The sequence below is a fragment of the Sminthopsis crassicaudata genome, chromosome 3 (genome assembly GCF_048593235.1).
Source record: "Sminthopsis crassicaudata isolate SCR6 chromosome 3, ASM4859323v1, whole genome shotgun sequence".
NCBI classification, from domain to species: Eukaryota; Metazoa; Chordata; class Mammalia; order Dasyuromorphia; family Dasyuridae; genus Sminthopsis; species Sminthopsis crassicaudata.
The window spans coordinates 249,662,065-249,679,622 of NC_133619.1; the positions used below are offsets into that span (position 1 = coordinate 249,662,065).

General features: G+C 33.0%; 1 protein-coding gene across 1 annotated transcript in view; it reads left to right on the forward strand.

Moving 5' to 3' along the window:
- EIF5B (eukaryotic translation initiation factor 5B) overlaps positions 1-17,558 on the forward strand; it is a 63,658-nt gene that overhangs the window by 17,885 nt on the left and 28,215 nt on the right. The window contains exons 2-4 of the mRNA XM_074300395.1: positions 5,727-5,852; positions 6,682-6,766; positions 15,329-16,001. Of these exons, the coding sequence (XP_074156496.1) occupies positions 5,727-5,852; positions 6,682-6,766; positions 15,329-16,001 (884 nt within the window). The remainder of the gene's footprint in view (positions 1-5,726; positions 5,853-6,681; positions 6,767-15,328; positions 16,002-17,558) is intronic.

A 17,558-nucleotide genomic window follows, 5' to 3' on the forward strand; every position in this document is an offset into this window, starting at 1 on the left:
CACCCACATAAACCAAAGATTTCAGGGTCTTTAATAAGGAATTTTGAGAATTACTGATCTAGATTTTTTAGAATTAGTTGAGAACAATGCTGGTTCCTGAAATACTATGCTTTTTTTAGCTTTTCTGGAATTAGATTGGCTCTTTTGATCTAGAGAAAAGGCAGTGGAAAGGAACAGGTACTTGATCCTGGTTCTGGTCCAATTCTACCCTCCTGAGCACTGTCTAGAACATTCTCCATTAATGGACATAAAAATTTTGATTTGAAGTAACATTCCCCCCCCCTTTTTTTTTTAATCTTTTTATTCTCAAAACATGCATAGATAAATTTAAACATTGACCTTGCAAAACCTTGTGTTACAAATTTTTTTCCCCTCCAACCTCCCCCCCCTTAAATAATCACATATGTTAAATATGTGCAATTCTTCTATCATTTGGGTTTTTTTGTTTTTGTTTTTTTTGATAGGGTTTTTTTTTTTATTATTATTATAGCTTTTTATTGAACATATGTATGGGTAATTTTTAAACGTTGATACTTGGAATCACTTCTGTTCCAACTTACCCTTCCTTCCCTCCAACCCCTCCCCTAGGTGGCAGGCAGTCTCATACATGTTTAACACGTTAAAGTATATCTTAAATACAATATATGTGTACATATTAATGCAGTTCTCTTGTTGCACAAAAAAAATTGGATTTAGAAAGGTAAAAATAACCAGGGAAGAAAAACAAAAATGCAAGCAGTCCACATTCATTTCCCAGTGATTTTTTTTTTTTAAGTAAATTTTTATTGACAGAACATATGCCTGGGTAATTTTTTACATTGTCCCTTGCACTCATTTCTGTTCTGAACCCTCCACCCCCTCCCCTAGATGGCAAGCAGTCTTTTATACATGTTAAATAGTATATCCTAGATGCAACATATATGTGCAGAACCGAACAGTTCTCTTGTTGCACAGGGAGAATTGGATTCAGAAGGTAAAAATAACCTGGGAAGAAAAACAAAAATGCAAACAGTTTATGCTCATTTCCCAGTGATTTGAAACACCCTTTCATATATTTTTTGGTTTTTAAAATAATTTTTTAGTTCCTTTAAAAAAACAAACAAATAGCTCTTGTAGAAATTCTAGTAGGATTTTTGTTCAGGCATCATTTTTCTTTGAAGCTTTGCTTGCAGATGTTTTTACTTCCCTATCACCATTAGGGTTCTTTATGTTGGGTTTCTTGATTTTGTTTGCTTACCAACCTGCTTCTTGCTCATTTCTGGAGGTAATAGCTGGACAGTGGTCTTTGTATCCTGCTGCTTTCACAGATTAGTCTTCAAGTACTTACAAGCTTTCATAGCCTCTCAAAATGATAGTATCCAGGGCTGTCTGCTTATTCTGCTCTGTTGGTCTGAGCTCTTTTAAGTGACCTAGCTTTGGAACTTTGGGGTTGTTTCTGGCTAGTTAAATAGTAGACTACTGTTGGACTCATTTGTTTATTAGCCCACTGGTAGGCTTTTGCAGGTTTCGAATGAGTGAAGAGAAGGCTCCTTTTGGTTCTTTGCTTGTTTTCCTAGGCTATAGACTAGAAACAAGTACCTGCTGTAGTTCTGGGATGAGAGCCACACTCCTGCTTTTTGTATCTAAATTTGTTTCATGTTTATCATATGGCTTAAGGCTTACTAGTGCCAGTTCCTTTCTGCCACCCTAACTATGTATTACCCCTTTAGTTCTTCTGGAACACAGAGTTGCCAGGTGATGAGACTCTTTAGTTAAGGAAAGATCCCCTAGATAGAATCTTCCTGCCCTGGTGCCCAATCTCAGCTTTCACTTTTTAGATGCTGAAATATGCATACAGTAGGCTTCTGCTCAGACCCCACCCTCAGTTTCAACCAACCTGTCTGCAAATTATTCTTGGGTGAAAGAATAACTCACTTTGACTCTTTGGTTTTCCTATTAAAAATTTGGTCTGGTGTTTTTTAGGACGCATTTCCTGTTCTACCTTTTCTACTCTGCCTCTGAAATAGTATTTCTTAATGTGAGTTGGAGTATATTTGTTTGACATGTATCACCCCCAGTACCCAGGCTGTGTACTAGTAAGGCTTTAATTGATGCTGGAGAAAGAGCGGGTTTTCCCTGTCCTTAGCCACTTGCTTGCTGGTGCAGTTACAATTAAGTCTGGGTCTTTGCTCCTCCTCTTTAATCAAGCCTTGGGCTTGATATATAGGTTTGTAAATCATCTGCATAGATGTGATTGTATTGTGAAGGCTGATGAGATTGCTAGGAGATAATATGTAGGAAGAGAAAGGGCTCCAGACTGAGCATTTAGGGAATACTCAAGGTTAGTGACATGATCCAAATGATGATTCAACAAAAGGAACCTGAAAAGTGATTAGACAAATAGGGAGAAAACTAAGAGAGGAATGTTAGAAAACCTGAGAGAAGAGAGAGAAAAGTCATGAGAAGAGAGAAATATCACGAGGGAAAAAAAATCCCAAAGTTGATGATGCAAAGATTAGGCAATTAAGGAAAAGATCATTAGTATCTTTGGTAAAAGCAGTTTCAGTTGAATTAGGTAAGAAGCCAGATTATAGAAGATAAATTAGAAGAGGGAAAATGAAAGCATTGGGTTATTGACATCCTTTTCAAGGAATTTAGCTAGAGATAGGGAAGAAATGCATAGAGTATTAGCTAGCAGGGCTTATAAGATTAAAGATTCCCCCTCCCTTCCCCAATTGGGGAAATCTCATGGGATTGCTTGTAAGCATTATGGAAGAAGCCAGTAGTAGATAGGGAAAAATAACATTTGTTCCAGGATAGAAATCTTGAGAAAAAAAGTTACAAATGCAATCTGTTTATTGAGCAAGTTTAGCAATTGCCCCTAAATGGGATCAGTGACTTATCTAAAAAAAAAACCCTGATAGGGATGATTAGAATCCTTTATAGTGATTAGCAAGATTATAGAGCAAACTATTGAATAACTTTGGCATGGCTTCATATTGGCTCCACATTTCATTGAGGTGGTTGGCTAAGTTTTACTTCCTTTCCATTGATAAAGGAGACCAGTTCTCAGGTTATGGGATTAGTTTGCAGTTAATGGATATAAAATTGAAAATTGATTTTTTTTAAAAGCTAAGTTTATTTTTTAAGTAATAGTACCTTTTTGTTTTTCAAAATGCAGGCAAAGATAATTTTCAACATCCACCATTGCAAAACCTTGTGTTCCAAATTTTTCTTCTTACTCCCCTCCCCCAGACAGCAAATGATCCAATATAAGTTACTCATGTGCAATTCTTAGTATTTCTACATATATTATGATTCACAAGATATCAGATCAAAAGTGTCAAAAGATAAGGGGAAAAAAACCCAAGTAAACAAATAACTTTGCCAATACAAAAAGAACTGCTACAAACATTTTTGCACATGCGGGTTCTAAAAACTAGATTTAAAAACACCTCTCTTTCACTATTCCTTACCCTTGCTACTTCACTTACCAGCTGCATTTTGAAGGAGTTTTGGAGGAAAAAAGTGAGGCTGACTTTGTTCAGCGCACTTATTTAAATCCAGTTCACATGCATATCTATGGTATCAGCCTGATATCTTTGTTTCTTATGATACAGACCTTCATGTCTGTATGTACACTTTTTGAGCTTATCTTGTCCAACAGTTTGAGATATTGGTCTGCCAGACTGCTTTTCAGTTTTCCCAGCAGTTTTGTTCACATAGATCTTGACGCAGTACTGAGATCTGAAGAATTTATGAAACACTAGGTTACTGTGCTCATTTGCTTCTATAGTACCAATTTGTTTTTACTATTGCAGTTTCATAGTATAATTTAAAATCTGGTATTATTGATCCCCTAATTTTTTGAGCTAAGCTGATCTAACTTAGTGTTAAATTTAATTTGTTTCCATGCCTTGGCTTATTCATGCTAGGCTTTATGCCTGTTATTCCTGATATAGTCTTTATAATAGAGAATATAGTGTCAAAATTTCACCCTATTCAAATCATGGTGGCTACTGTGTTTTATTCTTTAGACTATTTTTCTCTCTTCTTTTTCAGAATTCATTATTTGCCTCATCTTTCTCTTCTCACCAACTCCAGCCCTTTCTTATCCCTAACTTTAATTCATGTTGACATTCTATCAAATCTCTAACACTGAATACCTAAATTTCCTTAAAATCCCATGAATGTATACCTTCATTTTAGCTTGAAAGAGGAGTGGTCATATCTTGAATCTCCCTATTACCCATATCTTAATCTTCTGACTTTCTGTCCTGTTTCACCCTTCTACACTTGTCTTAAGCTCATCTCATCTCTAGTTACCCCTGTTTTCACTTCATTTCCTTCCCTTTCAAATCTTGATCCTGAAATTAGCCAAAAATTCCTGTTTTTATCCCCTTTTCCCTACTTCTCTATATACCACAGAATTCTTCTCTGCTTTGTTCTATTATTGATAATTCTTAGTCAGATCTCAGCCTTCCATCATTTTTCCCAGTAGCTACCTCTGTTATGTGATGGTGAATGGAGCTGGTGTGAATAAAGTAATTCAGATGACTGCACGGTATAAATTTTTTATTCATTTTTAACATTTTAACATCACATCAAGGCAGGCATTTGAGTAAAAATGGGATAAAAATCTCTTATATTCCAAATCTTCTCTTTTTCACTCAACTCTCACATATCTTTTTTTTGGCCATCTATCCCAATTCCTCAAACAAGCTAAAGGACTTTGTTTCTTAATTTACTGAGAAAAGTCAGCACGTTCAATATGAACTCCCAAGTTCTTTGATATCTTCTCCTACCCTTCTCCTGTTCTCCCTTATCTCTGGCAATGAGGTAACTTTTCTTAGCACTATTGTATATTTACTCTTAATCCCATTCCTTTTTATTTTTTCAAAACATTTCTCTAATTATGAACTTCCATATGTGTGTTCTTTCTTTAAACATGCTTTCAGATTTTTAAAAAAGCTTTTTATTTTTCAAAACATATGATAATTCACATATAGATAATTCTGCAACATTAGCCTTTGCAAAACCTTGTGTTCCACTCCCTTCCCTCTTCTCTTTCTTTCAGATTGTTTAAAAAGCCTTCGCTAAATTCTAATATTCCTCATAACTGTTGTCATGTACTTTGTCAGCCAAATTTCTTAAGCTATTTGTTCTTGTTGCTTTTGTTTCTTCTCCTTTGTTTCATTCCCCAGCCCTTTGCCCTCTGATTTCTGACCTCAGTAATCAACAGAACTGTTCTCTAGTTACCAACTTAATATTTTTTACTTTTTGAAATTACATTTTTATTGATATCTTTTGTTTCTCCATTGCCCACCGTTCTTATGTTCCCTACCATATCTCTATATTTTTGAACCTGACTATACTTACAGCTTTTGCAAAATTGGAGAACCTCCCAGAGGTTCCATTTTGTAGACTTAACATTTGAGAACCCAGGATGCTTTGCACTTGATTAGTCAGAATAGAACTTAACTACTGTAAGGAAATAGGCCTCTCTAATTTTTTTGAAAGGGGAATAGTTTTGCAGTTACTGCCTTCATTGTCTAGTTCATCTCTCCTTTTTCTTCTCTCCATTTATTTTTTTACTATTTCTTGATATGCTGTTTGTGTGGATTATTTTATCTTGACTGTTTTCAGTTCTGACTAACTTTTTATTAAATTAAAATTTTTCTCAGGTGGTAGGAAATGTTTTATTAATATTTATCTCTCTCTCTCTCTCTTTTTTTTTTTTGTTGAAGTGCCAAGGATGATATTGATCTTGAAGCCTTGGCTGCAGAAATAGAGGGAGCTGGTGCTGCCAAGGAACAAGAACCTCAGAAATCAAAGGGTAAAAAGAAAAAGGATAAGAAGAAACAAGATTTTGAGTAAGCATGTTATTTTATTATTTTAAAAATTAAAGCTTTTTATGTTCAAAATACATGCAAAGATAGTTTTCAACATTCATCTTTGCAAAAACCTTGTGTTCAAAATTTTTTTCTCTCTCCCTTCCCTCACCCTTTCCCCTAGAGAGCAAGTAATCCAATATATGTTAAACATGTACAATTCTTCTAAACATATTTCCACAATTATCATGCTGCACAAGAAAAATCAGATCAAAAAGGAAAAAATGAGAAAGAAAACAAAAAGCAAGCAAACAACAACAAAAAAGGTGAAAATACTATGTTGTGATCCGCATTCAGTCCCCAAAGCCCTCTGAGTGCAGATGACTCTCTCCATCACAAGACCATTGGAACTGGTCTGAATCTCCTCAGTGTTGAAAAGAACCACGTCCGTCAGAATTGATCATCATATAATCTTGTTGCCATGTACAATGTTCACTAGGTTTTTACTCACTTCATTTAGTATCAGTTCATATAAGTCTCTTCAGGACTTTCTGAAATCATCATGATCGTTTCCTATAGAACAATAATATTCCATAACAGTCATATGCCATAACTTGTTCAGCCATTCCCCAAATGGTGAGTATTCACACAGTTTCCAGTTCCTTGCCTCTCCAAAAAAGGATTGTTACAAACATTTTTGCACATGTGGGTCCTTTTCCCTTTTTTATGATCTCTTTGGATTACAGGCCCAGTGGAGACACTGCTGGATCAAAGGGTATAAGCATATTATTTTTAAAGAAAAAAGTAATTTCTGCTTTATTTATATTTGATTCACTTACTAATCTGTCTTAAAATTTCTTTTGGTTTCTAGTGAGGATGACATCCTGAAAGAGCTTGAAGAGTTGTCTTTAGAAGCACAGGGAGTCAAAATTGACCGAGAAACTACTACAGTAAAGGTGAAAAACTTGTCTCTTCTTGCTTAGTGAATTACTTTCATTCTTCTAAATAGCTACAAGCCACTAAATGTGGAATTGTTATTTCACAATAAATTTTACTAATTTGTGTCTAGTTTTACTAGGAGACAAAAACTACTTTAAGCTAATTTATATAAATTTCAAATGATTATTAAAATTATTGAATATTCCCTTATATTCAATAGTCTCAGATTCAGTGATTAGACTAAATAAATTTTTGCTCCAAGTTACATGTTCCCCTTCAGGTTCTTCAAATTGGGCTTTCTTTATATAATCATTTATTTATTAGATATGTTGAGTCAATGCCTTTTCATTTATTTTGAAGAAATTTGTGTTGCTTTTCATATAGTAGGAATTTATATTACCTGTCAATTGAAAGGGATACCGGGGTCTTTTACCTTAATAAGCCAATTTTACTTTGGGATATAGCTGACATATTTCTATTGTTTATCAGTTTTTTTTCCCCTAGGAAGAGAAGTTCAATCTTTCTTCTACCGTACTGCCCTTTAAGCAGTCATAATGTTTCCTAACATTACCAAGAAGTTCCTTCCCTTGATCTCTTATGGTATATCTTGCAATGTCCTACCCTTCCTTAGTTGTTTTGCATTTTGTGAAACATCTTTCCAAAAAATATCCTCAGAAATGAACAGGATACTGCTAGATTAAGCAGGTTTTCTTTGTTTATTTGTTTTGCTTTTTTGATTGGGGCAATTGGGGTTAAGTGACTTGCCCAGGATCACCCAGCTAGGAAGTGTTAAGTGTCTGAGGCCAGATTTGATCTCAGGTCTTCCTGATTTCAGGGCTGGTGCTAGGAGTTTTTAACTTTATTGATGTTATATATCTTTTTGAAATGCTAGTGAAACTTTTACACACTTTCTTAGTATTAAAATTCTAAATAAGTTGAATTGGGCTTACTTTGTTTCTCTGCAGTTGACCCACTTACAAAATTTATTGTTTTGGAGGAGTATTTTTGTTTATTAGTATTTTGGAGGCCAAAGAACTCCAACAACTTAATAATATTAAATATTAAATAATAGATTTAAAAATTGGATGCCAAGAAAAGAAATTACACTGGCTTGTTATCAAAATACAAATTTTCTTAAATCCAAACTCACAGACAATAAGAGCTTGATGTAGATAAGAAGATGCACATTTTGCATCTTGTTCAGTGAAGCTAAAACCTTGCTAAAATCTCTTTTTCTTATTAGGTTATCTCAAATTACTTTGTACTCCACTGAAATCTCAAGATCTTTTCCTACATGAACTAATAAAATCTTCCCAAGACTCAAATTGGTTCTTAGTACTTAAAATAGCACTTATATTTCACTGTTCTTACATTTTGAGATCCTAATTCCAACCAGTGGTATGTTAAAGTTTAAGAAAAAAAATTATAAGGCTGAATTTGATTTTCCTAAATAAAAAAAAAATACAAGATATTTTTCTTGAATACAAACCTTTTAAAAAGGCAACCTATTGAGGAAGTTCCTAGACATATCCATACTTAAAGAATATGTCTAGACAATTCATGAGAAGATGAAAATAAATAAGATACTAAGATAAATTTTAAGGCTTTATTAGTCAAATATAAAAAATAATATGATCACTCTTGCATTGATAAATTAACATAGGGATGGAATAGGCTTGTTCTTTTTTTTTTTTTTTAAATAAGATTTTTTTATTTAGAATTTTTTTTTCACAGTATATATGCATGAGTAATTTTTTTTTAAATAATATTATCCCTTTTATTCATTTTTCCAAATTATCCCCCCCCCCTCCATTCCCTCCCCCCGATGACAGGCAATCCCATACATTTCACATGTGTTACAATAAAACCTAGATACAATATATGTGTGTAAATACCATTTTCTTGTTGCACGTTAAGTATTAGATTCCGAAGGTATAAGTAACCTGGGTAGATAGACAGTAGTGCTAACAGTTTACATTCACTTCCCAGTGTTCCTTCTCTGGGTGTAGTTGTTTCTGTCCATCACTGATCAACTGGAAGTGAGTCGGATCTTCTTTATGTTGAAGATATCCACTTCCATCAGAATACATCTTCATACAGTATCGTTGTTGAAGTATACAACGATCTTCTGGTTCTGTTCATTTCATTCAGCATCAGTTGATGTAAGTCTCTCCAATAGGCTTGTTCTTTTAAAGGAGTAGGAATGGAGAGGCATTGTTCAGAAACCAATTTTGGCTTGATATGAAGAAAAGCTTCCCTTTTCTAAAGTTAGGATTGGCATGAATTCTCTAGTAATGGTGGTCATCATCGCAGAAGCTGGATGATCTATTTTTTGTCAACATTAGAGGGTATTTGTGCCCAGTTATGTGTTATATTATGTGACTGTCATGTAATGTGGAGTCAGATATGAATCATCTGTAAATTGATATTTATCACTTCCCTTGTCTGAATTACTGATTAAAGTGTTGAATAGCACTAAAACTTAGTAACTACTGCTTCCCCCATCTCATTTATTAAGTCATTACGTGTTCTAACTGCAGTATTCCAGCTGTTTTTTTCATCTTCTCCAGAAACAATTTTAAGTGTTTGATTAAAATCCTAGAGAACTGTATCTACATAATTCCCCTCTTCTACCAATCCAATAAATCCAAATTCCTTAAAAAGGAAAAAAATTTGATTTGGGTTTTGCATGACTTGCTCTTTATAAAGTCATTTTTGATCTCCTTGATGATTCCATTCCTTTAATAATATATTCTAGAAATATTCATGTCACAACATTAACTTATATTTTATAGGATTCATATACTTCTCTTTTTTTGAAAATGGACTATTTGCCCGTTAGTCTTTTATTTTTATTTATTTATGTTTATTTGTTACTAATCTTTTCCCTAATTATAAGTAAAGACAATTTTAAATTCATTTTAAATAATATTTTATTTTTTCCTCCAAATACATGACAACAAAATTTTAAACAGTTTTTTAAAAGTTTTATATTAATCATATTGTGATTATATATTAATCATGTTGTGAAAGACACAGACCAAAAAGAAAAATGAAAGTGAACAATAGTATGCTTCAATTTTCATTCAGATACCATCGGATTTTTCGCTGGATATAGATAGGATTTTTTTTATCTTGAGTCCTTTGAAATTGTCTTAGATTGTCTTGCTAAGAATAGCTAGCTGTGGTATAATGTTCTTCCTGGTTCCATTTAGTTTTTGCATGAGTTTGGGTCTTTCCAGATTTTTCTGAAACCATCCTGCTTATCATTTCTTAAAAGTTCAATAGTATTCAGTTACAATCCATGAGACAATTTGTTCAGCTATTCTTCAATAGTTGAGATCCCCATAATTTCCAATTACAAGTTTCTACTACAAAAAATGCTGCTATTAATATTTTTGCACAGATGCAGTTATCCCTTCCACAAGGGGGGAGGTGCAGCCTTGGAGATCTTAAAAATCCGTGTAAAATTTTTTGACCCTCCACTTGTAACTGAGATGATGATTTTCTTTTTATGAGGTGTTTAGAATATCTTATAATAAAATTTGGGTTTATACTTTATATTATACGTTTTATGTATTTCTGAGTTTCTAGAACTTTTTTGTTGTACTTTCCTTTGCACATCTGCAGCTTTCCCAAAATTCCCATTTAATTTCTTATACTGACTTATAAAACTGCGTAGAGAAAGTGGCAATGTGAAGGATAATTATAGTTTTAGTTGTATTTATTCATTTGTTTATCTCTTTGGAATATAGACCTTGTATTGGTATTATTGGTTATGCATATTTAGCCTTTGGGGCATAGTTCCAACTTGCTGCCCAAGATGATTGGATTACTTTACCAGTTTACCAATTATGTAATCTTGTTTCAATTTTCCCATGTCCCTCCAAAATTTGTCATTTTTTCTTTTCTGTCATATTTGCCAAACTAATAATTGTTTGGAGGCACCTTAGAGTTGTTTTAATTTGCATTTCTCTAATTAAAGCATTTAGAGCATTTTTTTTCCATATGTTTATTGAGACTTTGATTTATTTGATTAATTTGACAATTGCCTGCTTATATCCTTTGGCAATTATCAATGGATGAATAAATTGTATTGTAAATTTGGTTCAATTCTCTATTTATTTGAGAAATATTGCCTTTTTCTCTCTAAAAAATTTTCTCAACTTAATACTAATCTTGTATTGTGCAAAAACTTTTTAATATAATCAAAGCCATCCACTTTATATCTTATAATGCTCTGTCTCTTTGATAATATATTTTTCTTTTCATAAATAAACTTACTTGTCCTAATAATTTATAGTTATCACCCTTTATGTTCAAGTTATATGCCCACTTTGATCTTATTTGGGTATGCAGTGTAAGATCTTGGTCTGTACCTAATTTCTGCCAAATTGTTTTCACTTTCCCCATATAGTCCCAAAGATTTGGGTCTTTGGGTTTATCAAACAGTAGATTATTATGGTCATTTATTATTGTGCTTTATGTATTCTATTTCCTTCATCTATTACTCATTTTTAATACCAGATTGTTTTGATTACTATTTAAAACATAGTTTGCAAGGGTTCTGGTATGTTTAGGCCTCTTTCTTTCACATATATCTGTCAATATTTTTGATGTTCTTGACTCTTCTTCAGTCTTGATGTCCCATTAATATTTTACAAAATTTTCTAAACAGAATTGTTAATGCTTCAACATTCATCTCTGTTTAACTAGCTAGCTCTTTTATGCCCCAGAATATAGTTTTTCTGGGCAAGGTAATTAGAACTCATTATGACTAATTTGAGTTTTGAGTTTTCTCTTTGTCTTTTCTTGGATTTCATTTCTGTTTATTGCATTTTAGTTCTGTGATACCTAGCCTGAAAATTGTTGGAGCTTTTTTCCCCCCCTAAATTTCTGGATTTTTCAAGTGCAAAAAAAGAGATGAACATTTTGGTAGGAAAAGTAGACTAGAAAAAGAGTTATGTGTAAAACTATTAATTTATTATCTTCACCTTGCCTTTTAAAAAGAAGTAAATTATATTAATTATTTAGCCTTCAAGAGTTTCCTTACTTGTCTGTGACTTGGTGTGGGGTGGTTTTTTTTAACTTTTGTTTTCTTTGTGTTTAAATCTTTTAGTGACCCAATTTCTGGGGTTGGGTTGTTAGGGAGGTAGGGACTAAGGGATAACTGGGGAGGCTCGCATTGTGCAATATTATAACTACTTCCCTCCTCTCTAACAAATGAAAGTAGTTAAGTAAAACACACCTTCACATTTGCTGTGTACAAAAATGTATGTCTCATTCTTGTATTTTGAGTACAAATTTATTTTCTTTGTGGCATCATTAATTGTCTTAAGTTCTCTAATTTTATTAATTTCACTTTGTGTCAGTTAATGCATGTCTTCTTGTGTCAACTTGGCAAATAACTAAGTAAACCAAGCACTCTGCTAAGCACCACAAAGAAAGGGGGAGAGGGGAAACCAGGTGCTGCTTCAGATATCTCACACTTTGAAATTGCTTCTTTTGTCACTTCTCATAGAAGTAATTCTCTTTTTTTATGGAAAACACAGAAGTAAAATGATCTTTGTGTATACATTATCTTCCCTCCAATAGTTTATTTTTTCCAATTAAAGGTAGTTTTCAACATTCACTTTTATAAAATTGACTTGGAAATTTTTATCTTCCCCCCATCCCCATCAAGACAGGATATACAGTCATATTAAATTTATTTCCACATTGGTCATATTGTGATAGAAGAATTAGAAGGGGAAAACCATAAGGAAACAAAAGGAAAATATATATTTATTTCTCTAGAATTGGATAATATTTTCTATCATGAGTCTGTTGGAATTGTCTTAGACGAAGTTACAATTACTAGTCTGCCCTAGGCCCAACAGAGTACCTTTGACAACACTGACCTTTGCAGTGTCAACTTTACCTGGCTCACCTCCTCTGAAGCCTTCAAAGGTCTCTGGCCACAATCTCTTGAATCTATAGTTTAATAACCAGTAGCACGCTCAAGAACAGCCACGTGTAATCTTAAAAGCCTTTATTATATCTACTCAAATAATGCCCTGACTTGTCAGCTCCCTAGTGAATACCTGGTCTGAAGACCCACGTATTCTCTACCAAACTCCTTACCTCTTGGCTATCCATCAGTTTGGCTTGGCTTGGTTTGGCTTGGCTACCCCAGGTTAGGGAGTCAGGTTAAAGAGAGCGGCTGCCACACAGCCAACCAGGGAGAGAGCTGTCACCCATTATGAAGCTATCTCAATATGGGCAGGATCCCACCTACAGGGCAGCCCTATATCCACAGAGAATACTTCCTGGCCTCAATCTCCTGTTGCGCTGTGCCCGCCTATTTAAAGGGCCCTTACAATTCCCTTCTCTTGTTTTGTGGCAACCGCATCCTTACAGAGTAGAGTTCAGTTTATCAAAGTTGATCATTGCACAGCATTGCTATTATATATACCCACTTTTAAGTCTTTTCCCTTGGAACAAGAGTTCTTTTTTTGTGTGTTTGTATGTCCCTTTTTTAAATGTATAAAATACATAGCATCACAATAGAAACAAATTATGTTAAAATACATTTAAAAAGTATTTTTATAAATCGAGTTTATGAACTCCAGGTTAAGAATCCTTACTCTATATATTTTAGAAATGAAACCTTTATCAGAAACATTGGATGTAAAAATTATTTCCCAGCTTGCTATTTCCCTTTTAATTTTGACACTTTTTGTTTGTGCAAAAATCTTTTAATGTAATCATATTATCCAATTTGCATTTCATAATGTTATCTAGTTAGTCTAAATTGACTATATCTTGGTCTATGCCTAATTATTACAATATTATTTTCCTGTTTTCCCTGCAATTTTTGATAAATAGTAAATTCTTATCTCAGTAGATTTACTATAGTCATTGACTATTGTGTCTTCTGAACTTAACCTAGCCTACTAATCTAGTCTCTTTCTTTACAAATACCAACTAGTTTTGATGACTGAATCTTTATAATCCTAATTTAGGCCTTACCTTTGCTTTTTTTTCCCCCTCCATTAATTCCCTTGATAATCTTGATCTTTTGCTTTTTTTCCCCAGATGAATTTTATTTCTAGCTCTATGAAATATATTTTTTGGACAGTACATTGATAAGGCACTGAATAAGTAGATTAATTTAGGTAAAACTGTCATTAATTAGCTCAGTCCTCTCAAGAGAGCAATTGATATTTTTCCATTTGTTTAAATCTGGCTTTAATTGTGTTAAAAGTGTTTTGTAATTGTGTTCATAAAGTTCCTGGGTTGGTCTTAGCAGGAAGATTCCATATTTCATATTGTCTACAGTTATTTTAAATTGAATTTCTCTTTCTCTCTTGCTGCCAGTCTTTGTTGGTAAATATATATATATATATATAAATATTGTTGATTTATGTGGAATTATTTTATATCCTACAACTTTGCTAAAGTTTGTAATTGTTTTAAGTAGTTTTTAGTTGACTCTAGGATTCCCTAAATAACACCATCAATCACATTAATGATAATTCTTCTTTCTCCTTGCCTACTTCTAATTCCATTGTGTTTTATAGGTTTGTTTTTTTTTTTTTTATAATAAAGACCTCATTTCTAAAGTATAAAGAGAAGAGAGTCAAATTTATGTTAAATTAATGTTGACCCACATGGAAAAGGACCATACATGCTCAAAATATAGTACTTTGGGGGGGGGGGGCAAGGAATTGGAAATTAAGTGCATACCTATTAATTTGGGAATGGCTGAAGAATGAGGGTATTTGAACATAATGGAATATTTTTCTATAAGAAATCATGTTATCAAGAAATGGTGATATAAAAAATGTTGAGCAGACTGATTTCAGAAAGGCCTGGAAAGACTTAGATAAATTGCTGCTGCATGAACTGAGTAGAACCAGAATGTATACAGTAACTGCAAGATTATTTGACAACCAACTATGATAGACTTGGTTCTTCTCAGCAATCCATTGATCCAAGACAATTGTAATAGATTTAGGATGGAAAATGCCATCTCCATCCATAGAGACTGAATGTGGATTGAATTATACCTATTTTACTTTTTTTTTCCTTTTTGTGACTTTTCCATTTTGATTTCTTTCCCAATGTGAATAATATGGAAATATATTTAAAATGATTGTACATGTATAATATGTATCAAATTGCTTGATGTCTGAGGAAGGAAGTAAAGGAAGGAGAAAAAAATTTGGAACTCAAAATTTTACAAAAATAAATGTTGAAAACAATCTTACATGTATTTGAAAATTAAAATACTATTGAATTTTTTTTTTAATGTAAAAATTCAGGAAAGCCTTTTCCTTTTTTTGTAATGTGTTCAGTTTCTAGGGAGGAGAAATCAAAGAAAATCATTAAGCTACATTTTCTGTGCCTTTATATTTCTTATAGAGGAAGTGGTGAATCTGTTGTATGATGAGAACCACCACCAAGCTCTTTGGAGTGTATTGTTTGTGGGGTTGAGAAATTTTTGACCATGTGTCATTTAACTTTCTTTCAAAAAAAGAAATTTGGCATGAATTTTGAGGTGATCACTAATATGTTTAATAATTTTACATTCCTAGGCAGCAGAAAATAATGAAGAAGAATTCAGTACTTCAAAGCAAGAAAGAAAAAAGAAAGGGCAAAAGGGTAAAAAACAAAGTTTGGATGATGATAGTGAAGAAGCAGAGGAGAAAGAATCAAAATCAAAAAAGGCCTCCAAAACAAAACTTGAAACACTTTCTGGAAGTGAAGATGATAATTTTGATAAACTTTCTAAGAAGGGTAAGGGGAAAACTCAGAAGTCAAATAAAAAAGTAGAAGGTTCAGAAGAGGATGAAGAGAGCCTTAAGAAAGGTAAAGCGCGGACCAGGGCAGATTCATCAGGTGGTAGTGGTGATGACTCCGATGACTTCTCTCAATCCAGAAAAGCACAGAAAAAGATTCAGAAAAGTAAATCAGCTCTTCATGTTGAAAGTGGTAATGAAGATGATGACTCTTCTTTCAAAATTAAAACAGTGGCACAAAAGAAGGCAGAAAAAAAAGAACGAGAGCGAAAAAAGCGAGATGAAGAAAAGGCAAAATTAAGAAAATTGAAAGAAAAAGAAGAATCTGAAACTGGTAAAAAAGAGCAAACAAAGCAGAAAGAAACTCAGAAGAAACCAGAGGATGATGCATTAAAATCCAGAGTGGCTCTTGATGTTGGACCAACTCCTGTCTTGGAAGAAAAGGGAGATACTCTCACAATTGCAGAAGGTTGGTGATCTTAGAAGGAAAGAAAAATACAGGTGGCATTTTGTGTGTGTTTGTAAGACTTTGATCTTACCCGTAATTTACATACACAAATAATTCTCTTATTGGATCAGTTATTTGCAAAATAGTCTTAGTTTTTTGTTTTTGTTTTATTTTTCCAGGAAACCTTTATTCTTGGTTTTTACTATTGAGCATTTCATTATGAAATGATGGTTTTTTAAAGTGTCTGATGTTGAATTTATAGATTTTTCTAGTGGTCACTAACATTTATATGGCACTTAAATTTATTAGTGGGACCACAACCAAAAAAAAAATTGTCAAATCCTCTTTTGACAATTGCCATATTTCTCCCTCCTTCCTACTTTTTTCCCCATAATGAACAATCCCCTTATTGACTGTGTCCAAAAATTGAGTCTCATTCTGTATATGTTTCGATTTTATGATCTTTCTTCCAGGACCTCTTCCAGGAAGGTCATTAGTAATCTTCAGTATTGGTCCCTTGGAGTCTTGATTGATTGTTCAATTAATGAGAATTATTATCTTGAGATTGTTCATTTTTATAATTATTTTACTATAAATTATTTTCTGTTCATTTCAATCTATATCAGTTTGTACAGGTCTTCACTCTGAAATTGTCTCTCTCTTTTTTTTTTTTTCCAGCATAGTAATGTTTGATTTTATCCATATGCCAGGAATTTGTTAAGTGTTCTTCTGTTTCCAGTTCTTTATCACTACAAAAATGTAGGATCTTCTCTTCCCTCTTTCCCCATTTAAAAAAAAGAATTTATCATTATTAAAAGTATAATCTTGGAATTGTTTTAATTTGCATTCTCTTAATTTTTGATTTAGAATATTTTTTTATTCTCTTTCTGCTTCCCTCTCCCCCCTCACCTTCTCTATCTCCTTTCATTTTCTCTCTCTTCAAACCTTTTATTTGGCAAATGCTTTAAGTTTTATAAAACACTTTCCCCACTGCAATCTGTGAGGGGTAGAGTATTAGCATTTCTATAAGTGCTTGTTCCTCCTACTCTTCTTGTCATTCTCTCTCCCCTCCTCCCCCTTCACACACAATAACACACTCTTAAATATACTTTGATACGGGATAGTTCTTGGAAATCAGTTTTTAAGTTTTAAAAATCATGGCCATTAAATGTAAATTTTTTTACATTCTTAATGAAATTAAAACCTTGGTGTTATGTGTTCTAAGTTCTCTTTAGAAAGTTCTCTTTATAATAACATTAAAACCACAATATTGAATATCGGTGTAACCAAATTTGACTTAAGCAACACTTAAGCCAATTTCAGTGTATGACATTCACTCATTCCAAGTGATTCTTTGTATACAGGTTCTTTGGTCATTAACTCTTCCTTTTTATATGATTGTTGTTGGTGTGTACTCTGTTCTTGTATTTTTACTGTTTTTACTTTGCAATGTTTAGCAAAGATCTTTTCTAATTTCTTTATATATCAAATACTTCTTAGTCTTGATTTGATTATATACCATAATATTAATGTATCACAATTTAATCATTATGTTTTTGGGATTCCCCCCCCCCTTTT